Genomic DNA, 18,905 nt, shown 5'->3' on the forward strand with positions numbered 1-18,905 from the left:
TGCCAGGAGCTGATGTGGCCTCGGAGTAAGCAAGCCAGTCTGTCAGCCCTTACTCTGTAGGGAATGGACAGACAAGTCCCAGGCCCCTGTGGGGCAGTGTGAGGAGGTACCTCTCTTTGGGGCAGGGGGGGCAGCTCAGAGATCAGGGGCGGCAGCAGTGGCTGCCCAGAGGACTCCCAAGGAGAGGGGAGGGAAGAAGAGAGAGCCTCCTCCACAAGGGAGGGTGTCTGAAAAAGGGTGAGAGGCTGCCAGCTCTGCAGGCAAGGGCTGACATAACTGGGCCCCTGAGCCTCATAGGGGTGCTGCAGAAAGAAGGTAGTCAAGGGAGCCGTGGATTCAAAAAAGTTGAAAACCTCTGCAATATATGAATTCAGTTCACAAATTCAAGCTCGACCACCAGCGTGATTCAAGAAATTTATTAAGTCATACATGCAAAACATACTGCTAAATTGCATTACCAAAAAGATCAATGTAAAAACTTCACAATCTTGCAAACTCCATTTATTTTTATTTTTTTTGTTCTAGTAGTTGAAAGGTTGTAGCTCAATGTTGTGTTCTTGCCAGCATCTGGGATGTATGGAACATGGTTAGCACTAGGTTACAGAACCTCACATACCAACTGCCATTACTAGATCAATCAACAGGAGGCGAGGTCGAAGGGGCGATGTCAGCATTAGTAAAATTACAGCATCAGGTTACCTGGCAAATGGTGACATTAAAGGAAGGTGATTAAGGTGGTGTGAAATATAAAAAAAGTACTAGAAGTGGTAAATCTGCTGAACATGATTTTTACATCAAGTCCCCTGAAGACTAAAGGAAGCCTTTCAAAAAAGCATGTATACTATTATGACAGGAGAAGGGGGGGGGACAGAAACAAGGCTATGCTTGAATATATCTAAACTACAAAAAAAATGCAAATATATCAGAAAGGTTTTAAAATACAAGTTATATTGCTCAGGAAGAAGATTCTACAATAAAGCATCTAGCAAGAACATGTGAGGGAATGACCAGTTCAAAATTGTAGCAAAATGAATGCAGCACTGGAAAATGCAAACAAGTGATCCATAAAAAAATACCAACCTTCCCCCTTCAGTTACTGCTTAGTTGCAACAGAGGGTTTCAGTTTACTGGTTTTATTAGACAAGAGAGAAATCCACTGAGTTTAACCAACTTGTGGACAATGTAGTGTAAATTGATCTTTACAGTGTCAAAATACTGTTGGGCAGTTTCCCTTGACCAATCCAGGCATCTTTCACCAATCAAAGCAATATACTGCTTTCAAGGAAGACAATACATTTCAAGGAAAAGTTTAAATCACAGTCCTTAACAAACAGGAAAACTTTTTTTTTTAATTTAAAAAAGAGGGAATCTGTATGCTGTCAATTATTGCGGTAGTTCAGGCATGAAAGAAAGATACTAAGACCATCAGCTGGATGAGTGTATTAAACAGCAGCATTTTCCTACCAATAGGATATTGGAAGGGAAACCTATAAAGTTTTGCAATTCCTAATAAAACATTAGTATATTTAAAGACACCTGTTTGTCTTTTAAAAAAAACAACAGGTTTCGTGCTCCATCTACAAAGCACAACAATACAACATAGATGAGCAGGTAATTTGGCAACACTCGATTAATCTGAGCAAAGGGACTTGGGAAAATAAGGCTTTATATAGGTTTGTCTTTTTTAAAAAAAGGATATCTTTAGTAGAAGAAAAACAAAATCTAACTTTTTAAACAAAGGGGAAAGAGATAGTGATGATTGGTTCAAAATTCTTGATGTAAGAGAACTAATCTTTTTTAACAGAAGAACTTGGCATTGTTGTGAATGCTCCATTGTTCCAAGCAAAGCACAGAAGGTTCTGAGGAAGGGGCTGGGACTGGGGACTGCATTAGAGTAGCAGACATTTTCTCTTCCTCTTCTTTACAGGAGGGGGGCAGAGAACTGCTCGAATAGCTTCGTCAAAGACTGTCTTGAGGCCTCGCTGTGTAAGTGCTGAGCATTCTAGGTATTTTACCGCACCTGCAGAAAAAAACGGAACAAATCTGAGCTCCTTAGAAATCCAAACACCCCAACCCCAAGGAATAGCAAGTCAAAACGGAGGCTGAAGTCCGTCCTCCACCCACTGAGACCCAAATTCCACAGCCCTTCAGCTGAATTTAGGTTCTATTAGCGCTCACACAGCTAAATCAAAGCCCTACCAATCTCTTTTGCCATGGCAAGGCCTTGTGGGTAGGTGATGGGAGTCAGCTTCTTCTCCTTCAGCTTTTCAATGGTGTCTTTGTCATCTCGGAGGTCAAGTTTGGTTCCCACTAGGATGATGGGAGTGTTAGGGCAATGGTGTCGCACTTCTGGATACCACTGGAAGGAAAAAGGGGGCGATTAGCTTCTCTGTATATGCAGACAGAGCATGCATATTAAGAATATGAAACAAAAATACAGGTATTCATTGGGTTGAAATTCACATCATTTGTCTGCAAGTATTAGGCATGACCAACTGTATGCCAAATGATAAGTCCTCTTTGTTTTTCCAGTCCCCCCCCCCCAATTCCTTTTGTATCATGTCTGTCTGGTTGTAAGCTACAGGCAGGATCTATGCTTCATCCTAGAAAAAGAGGATACCAAATGAGGATACCAAATGATGCATTAAACAAGCTTAAGAGCCACCCCCTCTACTTCTAAGCAGGAGCCCCCAAAACAGAGCAGATCAGTTCCCAGGACCCAGCCTTTCCCTTTCGTCAGCTAGAACAGCTCTGAGATCCAATCCACCAGTCAGGAACAGCTAGATTTATTTATAATGCACCTGACGTTTTCTAGGATGATGCATAGATCCTACCTGTAGCTTACAACCAGACAGACATGATATAAAAGGAATGGAGGGGGGACTGGAAAAACAAAGAGGACTGGCACTATTATTTATTTTATTTTTACAAAATAAATTTTACAGCACAATCGATGTCCCCCAGGGGGCCAACAAAATAAGGACACAGTTCAGGGAGAGAAGCCAAATGACAGTTGGTTCCAGCCAAGCTGATGGGTGAGAGCTGTGTAGGTCTCTCTCTCATCCTGCTGCATCCAGGTAGAATGGCTACCCAGCAATTCTCTCAAAGGGTTTTCGTTCCAAAAGCCAGAAACATTCTGAGGAAGTAGTTGCATCGTCCAACAATCTTGACTAATAGCTTTATTATATCTTACTCAAAATGAGGTTTGCCATAAACTTTCACATTTGATGCTAACACAAAATGGCAGTGGGGTTGATACCAATTTTGTTTTATAAATAAATTAATAATAATAATTATGAATAATAATAATTTTAAAAAATGGAACTACCAACATGATTTTTGCAGGTGAAAAAGTGACTCTTGCATTCCAGTTGCCTTTCAAATGACAGCAGCCCAAAGTATCAAAATTTGGCATTCTGACACTTTGGGCATTCATATTTTATTTTTTTAAAAAATAGTTCTCAAATGCTGCAGAACTAATAACAAACAAAATCCAACCACTTATGTTTAAAATAGCAGTTATGTATATTCAACCTGAAATATTCCTTTTATAAACGAACACTCTTGCAGTTTTAATTTGAAGACTTTATTAAAAACAAAACAGAAACAAACAAACCAAACCACTAATTTATTTTACTGCTGTAAAATAATGAAGGTTAAAAATTTGTGGGAAATCTCCCAAGGGAATAAAAGACAAATGTTTTTCACTCACCTTTGCACGGACATTTTCAAAGGATGCAGGACTCACAAGCGAAAAGCAAATTAAGAAAACATCCTGAAAAACAGTATTTTAAGAATCTTAGTCTCTGGTGGTTACTTTCCAGATATAATGACTTTGCCATATAATCAGACTTCTAGTTCCACTCGTGGACATTTCCAGTTGCTAATGGACAGCAAGCTGAGCCAGCAGCATAGGAGCCCCAGAACCTCTTTTTTCTTTCCAGTTAAAGCTGCAATGCAATATTAAAACGAGAAAATCCTGGAAGAACTTAGCAGCCTGAATCCTAACCCTGTATCTCAGTTACCTTCTAACCTATTAATTTATGCACTCAAATCATTTGGCTCACTACTTTAGGAATCTCCTGGGGAAATTGTTGCTGTTTCCTCTAATCCCAATAAGGTTGCTAATCTGGCCACAAACTGGAAATATAATATGCCTCTTTTATGCTGCTTAGAAGCATAATATTTAAATATGCTTTCCGAGAAGCACACCCCAGAGTTCATGAGGATTTACTTCCTAGCAAGTATATTTGAGGCTGCATCTTCAATTTTACTATTACTAACCCAGTTCTTCTCTTACAGACCAGGGGAAGTTGGGGGCTGGTGACTTACCTAGAACAAAGGCACTGCCTATTTCAAGAAACGGACAAGAGCAGCCATTTGTGTAATAGACCAACCCTGCCTCATTGCTCCAAGTGCTCTGAAATTCCTGGCACTCAAATTCAGGATAACATAACATCTTAAGATGCAGCAGTTAGTACACCTCGCCCTTAAGTAGGTCTCTGCTGATATAAGGCTGCTAGTCTTAGAAGCTAATGGGGACAGTTTTACACAAGCTAAAGTGGTGGTCAGCTGTCATTCATTCCCAACAAGTCTTGCGCACCCAAGTTCCATTTGCGAGCGCCTGCTTAACTCTTCACACTGGGAAAGTCCTATTTTCTGCTCTAGCCTCCTTCACGCAGTTTACCCCTCCTTCCAGTTTACCCCACGTACAGGTAACAACTTGGCCACCAAAGAATCAGAGGCCCTTTGGAGTGTTAGTTGATTGGGTTGCAGCTCCAGGCTGTTAGGTCAGCACCTTGACACCTCCAGAGTTTAGCGCTTGCAACAATAATTATCCATGCAGCAGGACACCTGGTGAAGAGCAGTGCTGTAAACTCATGTGCTCCCATAGCCCCTCTGCAGCTCCTCCAGCTTGCCAGATACCGAAGTGCCTCTTGTCCTTTTCGCCTTCCACCAATCCCAGACACTCTGTGGTTTTCCCATTCAGGAAAAAGGACTAGCTGAAGCCTTTTGAAGTAAATGTCCTTGGTACAATAAGAATCTGGTCTGATGCGACAGCTGTGGTTTGTTAAATAACACGTTTACTTTTAAGAGAAGCAGAAATTCAAAGGATGTTTGGGACCGTAAGGTGGATAGGGACACCAAAATATGGGGAGCCAGTATTATGGCAGCAGGAGAAGCAGCAAAAGAAGATGAAAGAGCTTGGAGCATAATGGTTGAAAGTTTTACATACGCAGAACGGTTGACGTTTCACCCTGGGAGTTAATTCCTTACCATTCGTTCCTTCAACCTAGTAATAGCATGAAACAACTTAAGATTAGGAGAGACTTATAAGCCCTTTGCTCATCATTTTTCACTCCTGTAATGTCAACATAATACAGTCCTCATGGGGATGTACTATGTCAGAATTGGATGTGAGCGAACCGCGAATGAAATCTTCCTCTATATAAAAATCAATCATCTCTCCTTTACCCGAAGGAAGCTGGTTTTTCTGAAGTGTTCTAAGCTGAGTTCTTTTCTATATGTGAAGAGGTTGAGTTTTTTTAAAAAAATGTTTTTATTGATTTTCAGGGGAGTTAATTTTTTGATGCAGGGAAGCCTTTGGGCATGCCCCCCACAGATACATGTTTTCTGAGCTGGGGCACTGCCTTTGCAGGTCAACTGAACATGTAACTCCAAGCGCAACAGCATTAAGCATGCTTTACTTGGAAGTTAAGTTCTACTGAAATCATGGAACCCCAATAAGGATATTGAGAATTTATTATAAAATGGTGCATTTGCAGAACTTTCTAAGAAATCTGTCTTAATTGCAATAGGAAAGCTCTGCCAATTGCTAGAGGCACAGGATGTTATAGGCGTCATCACATTTGGCCCAAAGCATTGCAATGCCCTTCCTTGAACTTCCAAGTGTGTATTTGCATGAGCATGTCTGGAAAGTAGCTAAATATTTTGGTTTCAAAGCACGGAAAGGTGATTTAGGTTTGCAATATCCAAGTCTTTAGGCAACTTTATCCTTGGAAAGATGATTTGTTCTCTAGGTGCTATAGCACTTCATTCATCTTTAATTTGCATCTGGCCTGTTAACAGAGGACAAGCCAGCAAATCCAAGTAGAACAGACACTTGGACACTACAGTCACTGATCTCTTTTCATCAAGGCTTAAACACAGCAACTCAGCTGCACGTTTGAGGTGTGCTTCTTCCTCATGATTTTGTGGTTGCCCCAGATGAGTCACTCTGCACTCTGGAGTCTCTCTTGGAACAAAGAACCCCTTTTTGTTTTCCTTCTGGCTTTTCCGGCAGCTCTCTTGGAAGCAGCAATATAGCCAATGAGAATGTATTGCCAGCCCCTTAGTCTCAAGCCCTGAAAAGAAAAGGCCCTATTTTGCTGTTTCACAGAGCACATGAGCAGATACAAGGAACAAAATCTGATTTTTTCAGAAATGTAAAGTAGTTCATGAACCAAGCTGGGAAAGGTCACAGTACTAAGAGCTTGGCATTTTTTTTTTAACTTTCTTGGATGGCAAGAGTTAATTTTTGCATTAATTGAAAGCACTAGGAAAAAGCGCTGCTCCCTTTCTCTGAAGTCCCTGAACCATTATCTATTCATTTTAAAAGCTGTTCTTATGACTTGAGAAGTCTCTGTTTGAATTTCTGCTGAGCCATAAGGAGCAGAGGGTGCTCTTGCTCAACTTTTTTCCACAATCAGTGACAATTCCACAGCATGAATGCGATGATGAAAAGAGACTTTCACTCTCAGTCTGTGCACAGGGCAAAACTGTAAACCAAAAAACAATCAGGAAGAAATTCAGTGAACCACTGTAGGTTTGGCCATTACTGAAGATTTAGGGGAAATTATTTGCTTCCTGTCTAACAGAGAGCAATATGTTCCATTCAGAGCTGCAAGATTTGCTGGAGCTGCAGAGAAAGCAAGTTCAAAATTTAATGCAGCAAATGCGGTTACCCATCAAAATGTCCCTATGTATTGGGATGTTCTTACAAACAGATTACTTATATACACCCTGTTCTGTTGCTTGTTTGCTTTTATTATGGGTGTGGTTTTATTTAATTTTTGATTTTATTTATGTGCAATGAAGTTTTGTTATAACACAATTCATTAAACAATAAATTCTTCACTTGAAATCAAACCAATCTTAAACTATCATATAGGAGAAAAACAAAGGCTAGCTAAGAACAAGGAATTAATCTGAGTAATTAGTATCTTTGGGGAAGTGGATTTTGGAAGAGCTGAGATACAGTAGTCGCTCATCATTCATTCTGTACTTCCTGACACCAACAGCAGGAACGGACAAATGGCAGCACAAGAGCAATTCAGAAGGCAACATGCAAGGAGGCTGCCAATATAATTCATGCCCAGTGCTGCCAATACATTTTGCCCCTACTACAGCCATCCACATCTCCTCATTTCAGAGCTATAACCTTGCTCACATTTTCATTTAAATGAGCCCCTGTGTCACAATTCATCTCTTGCCCCCCAGTGAAAAGCTGAACACCAGTGCTTAGCAATGATAGTGTCAGACTGTGCCTGAACAGCAAGAATGAACAAAGGCTGCTTTTTAGCTGGGTTGCTGACCTCCCATCAAGGGCCTTGCTGATGAAACTATTTTGTACCCTAGATTATTTAACAGTGGCGTTGTTCTGGAATATTCTAAGCACAGCACAGATTCACTGTAACTATTTCGGCAATGCCGTTCAGCCTTGAGATCCAATGGACACTGTGCTAAATCAGAAACTTGAACAACGAGCTCAGCCAAAGGAAGGAATGGATTGTTCTGGAGGGGAAACTACAAATGCAGTCTCAAATTCCATTCTAAAAAAAATGGGAGCAGCAGAGCAACAACTCCACAGGACAAGCAAGCTAAACATTTTAGAGCATGTGAAAAATGTAACGTTAGCAACAGTGGTTAAATAGCAGTAAGGAGGCAGAAAGCTTTTGCATTAAGGAGTTTGCAATTACAGAACCTGCTTATTAAGGATTAGAGATTTTGACACCCACCGGAAGCTCACCTTCACAAGCCCCATAGAAACAAATGAGTCATCATGCAGAAGTAAAAGCTTATGCACAAGAATTACATCAGGATGGCTTCAGACATGGTAATGCTGCACAGCCAAGTAAAGATGAAGTTACTTTCATGTTTGGCTGGCAGCACGAGATCATGTCTGAAAAGAACCTGTGAAAGAAATTTGTGCAGGCATGTTGTTGTTCAGACATGATGATCCGGTACCACCTGCTCAACTGGCTGTGCAAGACATTACACCTGAAAATGCTCTTGACGTGAACTTACACAAGAGGCGTTTCTAGGAGCTCAGTCAGATTTCTTCAGCTGCCAGTGTCTAACACAGCTGGCTTGGGATTGCAGCGGTAAATTAGAACTGGTCGGAAAGTTACCAAGAGACAGACACCAATTAATGGGAAGAGTTTGCTCAACAATTGTTCTTTTGAACTCTGCTTCTCACATAGCTGCTACTAGCCCCTGCTTAGACTAGCAAGGATTAATGCAGGCTTCACCATAGTCCCTGTGCAGTTTGATAAGTGTCTTGGCATGTTGGTTCAGCACATTTTACACTCAAAGTGAAAGCATCCTTAATCTTCTGCAAGCCTGCAATTAGAGACACACACACACACACACACACACACACACACGTCAAATCATCCACTATAAAAGCTTACTGTCTGCGGGTAAGATAACGGGCGTAGTCTGTCATAGTCCTCTTGTCCAGCTGTATCCCACAAGCCCAGATTGACTGGCTTTCCATCAACCATCACATTGGCAGAATAATTGTCGAAGCTACGGAGTGAGGGGGGAAAGTTAAGTGTATTTTCTTTAAACCCTATCCCTCTGTGCATCACACTGCTGTCACTTTAGAGCAGGATTATCACCTAAAGGGATTTGCATGGCACCTTCTCCACTTAGTTTTAGGTGCCACGTATGTGTATTTCACATATATAAAACACTTTAAAATGTTTTGTCACATGAGGCTTAATCCACTAGGAACGACTCCTGAGCAAGTCTCATTACAGCAAATGGGATTTATGTAAGTCCATGACTTTGCTCTTCTGCAGTCCTTATTTGCTTCAGTTAATGTAGCTTCCCCCAAATCCTATACCTTGCATGCTTTTTAATATTGCATGAAAATAACTTTTTTCCAGATATGCTAGCTTTTCACAGGCAGGCAAGCATAATACTACTCCCTTGTTTGTAGACAGTAGGACTGAAATACTATTTAAAGGGTTGTTTCTCTGGTTACAAAGGGCCAGACACATTTCCCATCACCTATGCATATCCTCAGCCTCTGGCAAATACACCCTTTCAGACATATAATATGACTGAGGTAAACACACCTTTTCTTCTGACATATACATGACTTTTAAACATGTAACATGCACAGCTAGGAGCCAACTAATTCAAAGCACACGGGTGTCACAGACTGCTGCTTACAAGGTTTGAACAATTAGCTGTGTGTTTATGGCTGTGAACCAGTGGGTCAGAGATGCAAGTCCAACTCATGATCAGCTACCAAGCTCATTGGGTGTCCTTGGATACAATTTCCTTCAGCTCAACCTACCTCACTTCACTATTGTAAAAAGAGGCAAGTCAAGTGCTCTACAGCCCTTTGGACATGAAAAAGTGCTAAAGATACAAAAGGAAATACTTACACAGTGGGTATATATTCTCCAGGAAATGCATTGGTTGTATAACTGATGAGTAGGCATGTTTTACCTACAGCACTGTTAAGAGAGAAAGAAAAAGTCCTGATAAGAGCCCATTCACATGATAATCTTTATTTTCATAATATATAGGGGAAATGTGAAGAGAAGTGCATTGTTTCATCTCTGGTTTAGACACTGAGATCCAGCTCCGAGGGCCTTCTGGTGGTTCCCCCAGAATGCAAAGTGAAGCTACATGGAATTAGCTCCGAGGGCCTTCTCAGTATGGCGCCTGCCCTGTGGAACACCCTCCCATCAGATGTCAAGGAAATAAATATCTGACTTTTAGAAGACATCTGAAGGCAGCCCTGTTCAGGGAAGTTTTTAATGTTTGATGTTTTATTTTGCTTTTATATTTGTTGGAATCCACCCACAGTGGCTGGGGCAACCCAGCCAGATGGGTGGGGTACAAATAATGAAGTCATCATCTCAACCTATCAAGTTTCTCCAGAACCGTTTTTGTGAAGTTGGTGTTGAGATCCCAATTTCACTAGTTCTTGATTAGAGAATGAATCTGTACCACCACCATATGAAATTATCTTCCATGTTTGTTTGTCTCATTCAATCTTTGCTCTGTTAATCTTCCCATTACATTTTATTCCCCTATTAAAATTTTCCATTATTGACATGTTCCTCCATCTTCAGCAGGGGTCGGCAAGGTTTACTTCGCCTGGGCCGGTTCACTGGTACAGATTCATCTGTGGGCTGGATTGCGTGTGCGCGCTGGCGATTTCCGGCACTGCGGAAGAAAGTCCCCGTGCTGCGCCAGTTTAGCACAGCGCACGGGGACTCACTGAGCGGGCGGCTCGGGGGCCAGTTGAATGACTCCCGTGGGTCGCTTGTGGCCCATGGGCCTTAGGTTGCCTACCCCTGATCTTCAGCTTTCCAATTTCTTGCTATAACCTGTGCAGCTGCAGCTTAATGGCATTGTAAACATCTCTCTACATGGTATATCTGAATTTTGGTCATCAAATAATAGTTAACAAGCCTCATGTTGGGGAAGCAGATGTGTGTGCTCCATCCATGTACTTTCCCAAACATTATCACTTCTTCATACTTCACATGGCCAGGTAATCTTCAGGTAACATCTAGACCAGGAAACTATGGTTACCAGGTATGGAAAAAGCCAAGATTTTAATCCACAATTTAAAGTTAGTTTAGGATTGTTGCTTGTTCTAAGCCTCTATGTTATTGGTTTAAATGTAATTTAAGACTTCCAGGGTTAATTTTGAGTCTTATTAAACCAATACAGTTGTACCTTGGTTTTCGAACAGCTTAGTTCTCTAACGTTTTGGCTCCCGATTTGGCAATGATGATATTTAATGGTGAATTTAAATTGTTAAACTGTCTTCTGAAATCCACTGGCTATTGCTCCTTCCTCCTGTTTCTTCTAGCTTTGTTTGTTTCTTTAAAAACTTCAGATTTGTAAGAAAGAGGGAACATACACATCCTGCTAGATCAGACTAAAGGTCCTTCTAGTTCAGCAGTGTTCCCCTCAACAAGAGGGCTCTAGGAAGCCCACAGGCAGAACATGAAAAAGCATTAACTCTCCTGCACTATTATCTCTCCCCCACCTGCAACTGGTATTCAGTGACATGCTAGCCCAGTTTGAAGAACTGTTAAACTTTCAGAAGACAGTTTAACCACTTAAATTCAATACCAGAAGAACTTTTCAACTTGCAATCCCAGCTCCAGGTCACAGTCTCTTCAGCTTTCTTAACTTGAGTGGTGAGGTAATTGCTTTGCAATTACTAGTGTTTGCAAAGTGCTCTGAAGATGAAAGTCACTGTGTAAGCACAAAGCATAATAGACATTTGTGGAGAAATCAGGCATTGCCAGGTGTGGTTATGTATCTTAGCACTCCTTTGAACAGCCTGTTGCACACATTTCAAAGCTTGGAATATAGCAGACCTATCCAGACAATAGTTCACCTCAGAGCTGTATCCAAGAAAGATCCCTTGCCACAGGGCAAAGTATATCAATGGCGGGATCTCACCATTTCATTTATGTGAATGCAGAATCTCAGGTATCATCCTCTGAGATCAGAGAGATGCCACATTAAAGTAGTCTCTGGTTTATTTATTAATTTCTCCCCACAACAGCCAAGAATCAGGAAGGGACAGCCAGGAAAGAGCATGCATGCAACACTAAGAGTGAAGTAGGACCTGAGCTGGTCCAGCGCCTTGAGACCAATGCCAGTAAGGTAGCATATATTCACACACAAATGTGCACAAATTTGATTTTAGCTAAGACAGTACCACACAGCACAGATATATTTCAGGGTCAGGGAGTATGGCAGAAAAGCCTGAATTTTATTATCAAGAAAACACAGGAATCTGAACGCATAATAGTTGATCTGCATGTCATATTAAACCAGTTTATTTTAAACCATGGCTTAATTTGAAGAAGCAGAACAAAACCACTCAAACACATTCTGGAAAGAAGTGGTGAAAGATTTCAAGTCTAGCACAGAAGGATCAAGAGCTGTCTCTGCCCTGGCTCCATAAGCACACCAGGCAATTCCACTAAAACTAATAAAGAGATGCCAACAAGAACAAACAGGTCCCACCGGCCTCAGCTCTACAGTTCTTCAATTCTAGGCTTCCTGCCTTCTCAGTTTGCTGGCTCTTTGCCCTATGAATCAGTTCTGCAGATATTCCGCTCCAAAATGAAGGTTTCATCTCCTTAGACTTCGTAATGATTCACTCAATTCAAGTACTGTACATGTAAAGCTTTGAATAGCCTCAGTAAACCCAACTCCTCTCTATGGAAAAATGTATGTGCTAGATGTGCAACTTTTTAAAGCATAGAATTAAGTCAGAAAGTTGTAAGTTAGGTGACCATTGTTTCAGCTATGCTCTGCCTGACCTACTTGCACTAACCAAATTAATAATTTGATGGCATGATTAGAAAGCTTTAAATAAAGATAGCATTTCCTTCCTACTCTGCAATAACTTTCTAGTTTTGTTTAAAAAAAATATTCCCCAGATTTCAAAACAAAACAAAGCTTTTACATGCACTTTTTTTATTACCATAATATGGTTTATTCAAATACCCTCAAGTGAACTGTGTTGTGTGTCACAAGTTAGTCCTAAAACAAAATATTTCACTGTAAAATATTAGCCTCTTGATAGTAATATTATTATAACAAGACGTTTGTACATGGGTTACATACATTAAGTCATTTTTCTTCCAATGAGCCAATGGATGGTATGAAAAAGTTTTGTGACTATGGCACAGAGATGGGAAATTTGTGGGAATATACAGCTTCCTGAAAATTTCACTTTCATATTTAACTTGTAAGCTCTTATTGTTGGAGAATAGAGCCTCAGAACTCAAAAAAACAGAAATGGAACTTCTGGTGTCAGTAATCAGGATTTCTGCATACTCTCCTAACTACTCCTATCCAAATCCACCCATCTTTCCACACTATCCCAATTCTCACCAAGAAACTGTTACATGCCTATACCTACATTCAGAATGAATAACCTATTCAAAAGGAATAGACCAAACAGGAAGGGAGGAGTAGCAGCATTATAGGTAAAGAAAATGTACACTTGTGAAGAGATCCATAACTTGTAACATGGAAAGCAAATTGAGAGTGTATGGGTAAAAATCATAGGAGAGGGAAACAACAGTGGCCTTACTGTGTCTGCTATAGGCCTTCAAGCCAGACTGAAGACTTGGATGATGCTTTTCTATAGCAGATTACCAAACATTCAAAAATGAAAGATACAGTAGTCATGGGAGACTTCAACTACCCTGACATCTGTTGGGATTAAAACTCGGCCAAGAATGTTAAGTCCACCAAATTTCTCCATTTCCTCAATGACCATTTCATTTCCCAGAAGATGGAAGAAGCAACAAGGGGGTCATCTATCTTGGACCTATTCCTCACCAACAGGGAGGAACTGATTGATAAAGTGGAAGTACTAGGAACACTGGAGGAAGTGATTATGTCCTCTTGGGTTTCATGATACAGAGGAAAGGGAAAGCAGAGTATAGTTGGACATATATTCTGGAATTTAAGAAGGCCAATTTCAAAAAGCTTAAGAAACTACTGGTTGATATATCATGGTCAGAAATACTCAAAGAGGAGTCCAAGATGTGAGTTTCTTAAAGATGCAATACTGAATGCAGACAATTCCAACAAGAAAGAAAAGCGGGAGGTATCTAAAAAAACTGGTGTGGCTACATAAGGAGCATACAGATGAGCTGAGATTTCAGAAGGGCATGCATAAGAAATGAAAGAAAGGGGAAATATCATTAAGGAGGAGTATACATTAGTAACCAACAGTTGGGGGAGGTCCGGTGGCCAAAGTTCAGAATGTGCTCAGGCTTGCAAGAGAGGTTAAAAATAATACTAAAGGTTTCTCTGTCTATGTTCAAAGAAAGAGGCAGAACAAGCAAGTAGGAGATCCTATGCATGGAGAAGTCAGAGAAATGCTGTTGGGTGGTAGTGGAATTGTAGGTATGAGCATAACCACCATAACACTATGCCTCCAACTCCCACCTCACCACACTGCTCCTGGACGATACACATTGTTGATGGTACCAAAAGTCAACATGAGATCAAGGTGAATCAACAGGGTCATATTCCCCCAATACAGGTTATCAATCAGGGCAATCAGGGCTGTTTCAGTGCCAAAATCCAACCTAGAATGGGCCTAGATAATCCACATTCTCCAAGGATTACTGAAATGTATGTGCTTTGAAGCCTCAAAGTATATGTTAAGCATAGACAATATGTTAAGGAGTTTAACAATAAAGAGTAGTGTTTTGAAAACTGAAGTATGGTACCAATATTTTTATTGTAAACACCAAATTAAACATTTATCAAGAATTTCTAATAAAAATGTGATATTAACAATGTGTCATTTAAGTGAATTGCATATTACTTCATGCTTATCAAAATAATAAATAAAAAGTGTTGCTGACAACGCCCCCCCATAGCAACTAGACATTCTGTTTTGGCACCCACAACCCAGGTCCCAGAAGCCATTTGGCTCCTAGCTTTTCTATCTCAGTTTCTAATACGGGTTCCAAGTAATCTCCTCGGACAGGTAAAATGACTGGCTTACTATCAAGCTCAACTAATTACTGAGCTATCATCAATCTTTAGACTTTCAGCCCTCATACATATACTTTGAATTATATTTCATCCGTTATTTTACAAGAATCTTCAGATTTATTTGTAATCTGAAGACTAAACTACACATCATATTACATGGAGATAGCAATGGTGATACGCAGAGCTGTTATCTGTACTTCTCAGAGAAGCTACACAGATTTGTGGTAATGCTCAGTTATAGACAACACAGGATTTTTGTTTCTATTTGAAAAAAATATCTAACGGGATAAGACTAGTCTTGTTTTCCAGCTGGCCTCCAATGCTCCTCTGAGCTGACATCTAGAAGATGGGGGGAAAGAGACACACAAATGATGGAAACTGCCTTGTCTTGATAATTGAAAAACACCAGAGAGTTGAAACACACATACATTTTAGCATAATCTTTATAACAGAAGCCATGTGTCACATCAGTTTGGAGAACAAAAAGGGGTTCCTTTGTGTGTGACACCTTTATAGAGCACTATCAGTGCATAAATGTATTTTCATACCTGTTATGTGATGGAATAAGCAAACATTACCACTGTGTAATCCAATACTAGTAGGATCACCTAAATATATACACTTATACCCAAGTTTTTGTAATCTACAATAACCAAGAGAAGCCTTATGTTTGACTAGGACTGTAGAAACTGGAGTTAAATCCCTATTGATCCAAGAAGCTCTCTCTATATATTCTACTCACAGGGCTGTTAGGGAATTATATAAGTAATATATAAACACACAAACTGAAGTAGGCATAACTTCAATTGCAGAGAAGCTGAATGGTGGGAGACTCAAGACTCACAAAATAAAGTTCATTGTTAAAACTATGAAATTCACTACCACAAGTTGTGGAAAGTTAAAACCATCTGGTAATTTGAAGCCATCTTATGTTGGTGGCAAAGCAGAAAAGAGGAGAATAAGACTATCAATGGCTACTAGTCACAATGGCTATCTTCTAAGTCTATGATCAGAAGAAGCATATTACTGTATTTTTCACTCTATAAGATGCACCAGACCACAAGACGCACCTAGTTTTTGGAGGAGGAAAACAAGAAAAAAAATATTCTGAATCTCAGAAGCCAGAACAGCAAGAGGGATTGCTGTGCAGCGAAAGCATCAATCCCTCTTGCTGTTCTGGCTTCTGGGATAGCTGCACAGCCTGCATTTGCTCCATAAGACGCACACACAGTTCCCCTTTTTAGGAGGGTAAAAGTGAGTCTTATAGCGCAAAAAATATGGTATCTGTATACCAAGTTGCTGAGGAACAGCAGCAGCAGAGAGGGTTTCTGCCTGCATGTGCTGTTTATGGGCTTTCCAAAAGGCATCTGGTTCATCACCATAGGAAACAGAATACTGGCCTAGATAAGCCTTTGGGCTGATCCAGCAGGGCTCTTCGTGGGAAGAATAGGTTTATCTGTTTGTTTGTTTGTTTGTTTGTTTGTATTATTATTATTAAATTTATATACTGCCCTATACCCGGACTCAGGGCAGTTCACAAAACAAAATTACAATATAAAAACACAATATAAAAACACAACAACCGAATAACCCTACAAGTTAATTTGTATCAAGTTAAACTTAGTGAAAAATTCAAAAAATGTGTTGATCACTTACCCCTTCATATTTATGTATGAAGGTTTTGGGAAAAGTGAAGACTTCAGAGACAGAAAGTTACTAGCTTAAGTCATTGTTATATAAATGCTTATTTTTTTTTACTTTACACCAAATTCATCCCAAGTGCTCCAAGCAAGCAACATGTCTTACTTCTGAGCAAACATTAGGAACAAGCCAATTCATTCAATGAGATTTACTACCTAGAAAATATACATGGTAGCACAGCCTTGAACCACTTCTGAATGATTTTAGGAAGTGGGTTTCCTTTGTTAACCTCAAAACAAAGCAGAGGTTTGACACCAATACTACAGCTGGCAAAAAGCAATTCATACAAAGCCTACAAGACTAGTCACTGTATTTTGGAAGCATAATCGTATCTAATGATTGCAAGAAATCTACACCTCACTGGAATCTACACAGATAACATTATTGCCTCAGTTCAAAACTTGCAAAGCCAGATGTTAAAGTCTCATTGTACATAAGCATTTCTTCAGAGATTACCTTCCTCTACTACAAAAGCAAATGCTGACCCCTTAAGTCTTGGAGCACAGTTGCTGCCAACACACCTCCCATGGAAGGAAACCCCTCCCTTTGTATAGGTACCTCTAGAACTGCTGGATGCAATGTAGTCATTTCCCCTCTATGCCCAGCCCTCTCCTTACTGCTGGAGTTGGTGAATACTTTAAAGTTCTGTGGCACTTCTGTCAAGAAGCTGCTCAACAGCAAATGGCTAGTGGCTGCTCTTAGCAGCAGTCACCCCAACATCAGGAAGCACCCTAAGTTTCATCCTAGTAGAAGCAGCGTTATCAGAGGGTGGGTGCTGAAATTCCTCAGGACTAACCACATACTACATGTTGAAAGAATACCTGATATTAGGAGCAGCTAATAAAGGGGAGAAAGGAGAAAGGGAAAGCAGCAGTCCAGGTCTGGGAGGCGATCCTATGCACTTCCTTGGGAGTAGCACAAGACTTACGCATGTTACGCACGCTCATTTATGAAACTAAGTTCTATGGGGGGGGGTTACCCTGAAGTAAAGATAGCCTTGCTGGACAAAATCACTGCAGGCGCAAAGTCCTGCCCAGCTTGCATGGACAAACGGTGGCAACTAGGGCTACAACCCTCAGTTCTTACAAGGAAGTAAGGTCCTACTGAGCACTGTGGCACCATCTGGATTCTAGTTGTGTTTACTCAGAACTATATTGAAGAATTAAGAGACTTGGCAGGGGGTGGGGAGGAGAGCCAAACTCCACATGCTCGGGTCCAGGGAAGAGAGCGCCCCACCCCCACCCCACATAGCCAAAAGGCACAGAAAGACAAGTGGAGATTAGGGTTTGGCACAAGACGCCCATTCTTCCTGGAGTGTGCATGTGTATGTATTGGGGGTAGGGGCACAGAAATGACTTCTATGTTGGGGTGGGGGGGCTGTGCTTATGCATGTATTTGGAGGCGCACAGGAAAAAAACCCAATTACCGTGGGGTTCTTTGGGGGGGGCATATTAAAAGTCTATTCCCTTCTCATAATCCCAGAGATCCAGCATTGGACTCCGCTGCAAACCTTCCCCCTCCTGCGCCTCCTACACTCGGCAGGAAAAAGTCGCCCCCTCAGCCTGCGCTATCCAGGCCCGCCTGAGTCAGAATTCCCCCTTCTTCCTCCCGCTGCCGAGGCGGGCGGCTGGAGGCGAGGGCCCTGGCAACCCAAACATGCGGGAGGCCCGGACGGGAGAGGAGGAGGCTCTTATCCCGGGGGTCCGCGGCGACTTACCCGTCTCCCACCACCACACACTTAATGGCCTGCATCGGGGCGGCTGCTGCTTCGTCGTCGTCGCCGCCGGTTCCTGTTGCTCGCCGAGGAGCCCGCGAGGCGTCGTGGCGGGGAGGAGAGCGAGGAGGAAATCCCCAAAGGGCCTCGGCTCTTTCCCGTGGGAGGCGAGGAAGTTGACTGAGGGAAAACGGTCACGGCGCCGCCGGAGCAACGGCCACCACCCAAAGCGCGGGGCGGGCGAGCGGAGCCTGTGAGGAAACAGGAAGCGGCCGCTCCGCTCACATCCGGCCTCGCGGCCTCGCCCTCTTCCCTCCTCATCGGCGGGACCGCCTTCGGGAATGTCTCGCTGGGCCTGGCCTCACTCAAGCCCCGACGGAAGTTGGACGGCGAGAGGAGGTGGGGGGGGCGGGGTAGGGAATAGCGTCACGTTTCGGGCGCGCTCGGAACGACTTCGGGGAAACTCGGGTCAGCAGGACACGGTTGGCCGTCGTGTTCAAAAGACACTATTCGGAGAGCGCCCCTCCCGGCAGCATTCGGAAACGCTCGGTTTTGCCGGTCTTTCGGGAATGTTCGGAAGGACTCGGGGGGAAGGCGTTGAAGGGGCGAAGGCGTTCGGCCAGTGCTCGGCTCTTCGTGTGCGTCCTCTCGCCTCGCCCTCGGGACAGTATTTTCCCCTCCCTGCCCC

The 18,905-nt window shown here is 42.0% G+C and overlaps 1 protein-coding gene across 2 annotated transcripts; it reads right to left on the reverse strand.

Moving 5' to 3' along the window:
- Positions 1–401: 401 nt before the first annotated feature.
- RAC1 (Rac family small GTPase 1) lies at positions 402–18,585 on the reverse strand. Of its 2 annotated transcripts, XM_081889396.1 has the most exons (7): positions 18,221–18,585; positions 9,681–9,752; positions 8,694–8,811; positions 5,237–5,293; positions 3,713–3,775; positions 2,200–2,359; positions 402–2,020 (listed from the first exon to the last, which is right to left on the reverse strand). In XM_081889396.1, exons 1-7 carry the CDS (start codon positions 18,253–18,255, stop codon positions 1,890–1,892), a joined length of 636 nt encoding a protein of 211 aa, XP_081745522.1. In that variant the 5' UTR covers positions 18,256–18,585; the 3' UTR covers positions 402–1,889. The 2 variants fall into 2 exon arrangements, with proteins under 2 accessions (XP_081745522.1, XP_081745523.1); XM_081889397.1 differs by lacking the exon at positions 5,237–5,293 and having other exon boundaries at positions 18,221–18,577.
- Between the last annotated feature and the right edge of the window lie 320 nt (positions 18,586–18,905).

The sequence above is a fragment of the Podarcis melisellensis genome, assembly GCF_964234715.1.
Source record: "Podarcis melisellensis genome assembly, chromosome: 14".
Classification (NCBI taxonomy): domain Eukaryota; kingdom Metazoa; phylum Chordata; class Lepidosauria; order Squamata; family Lacertidae; genus Podarcis; species Podarcis melisellensis.

Excerpts from the sequence above, each read along its gene's own strand:
- RAC1 (XM_081889396.1), bottom strand. The coding sequence starts at position 18,255 with ATGCAGGCCATTAAGTGTGTGGTGGTGGGAGACGG. Across the intron at positions 5,294-8,693 it reads CGTTATCTTACCCGCAGACA|GTTGAAGGAACGAATGGTAA; the intron begins GTAAGCTTTTAT and ends TGCTATTACTAG. Across the intron at positions 2,021-2,199 it reads TGCCATGGCAAAAGAGATTG|GTGCGGTAAAATACCTAGAA; the intron begins GTAGGGCTTTGA and ends TTTTTTCTGCAG.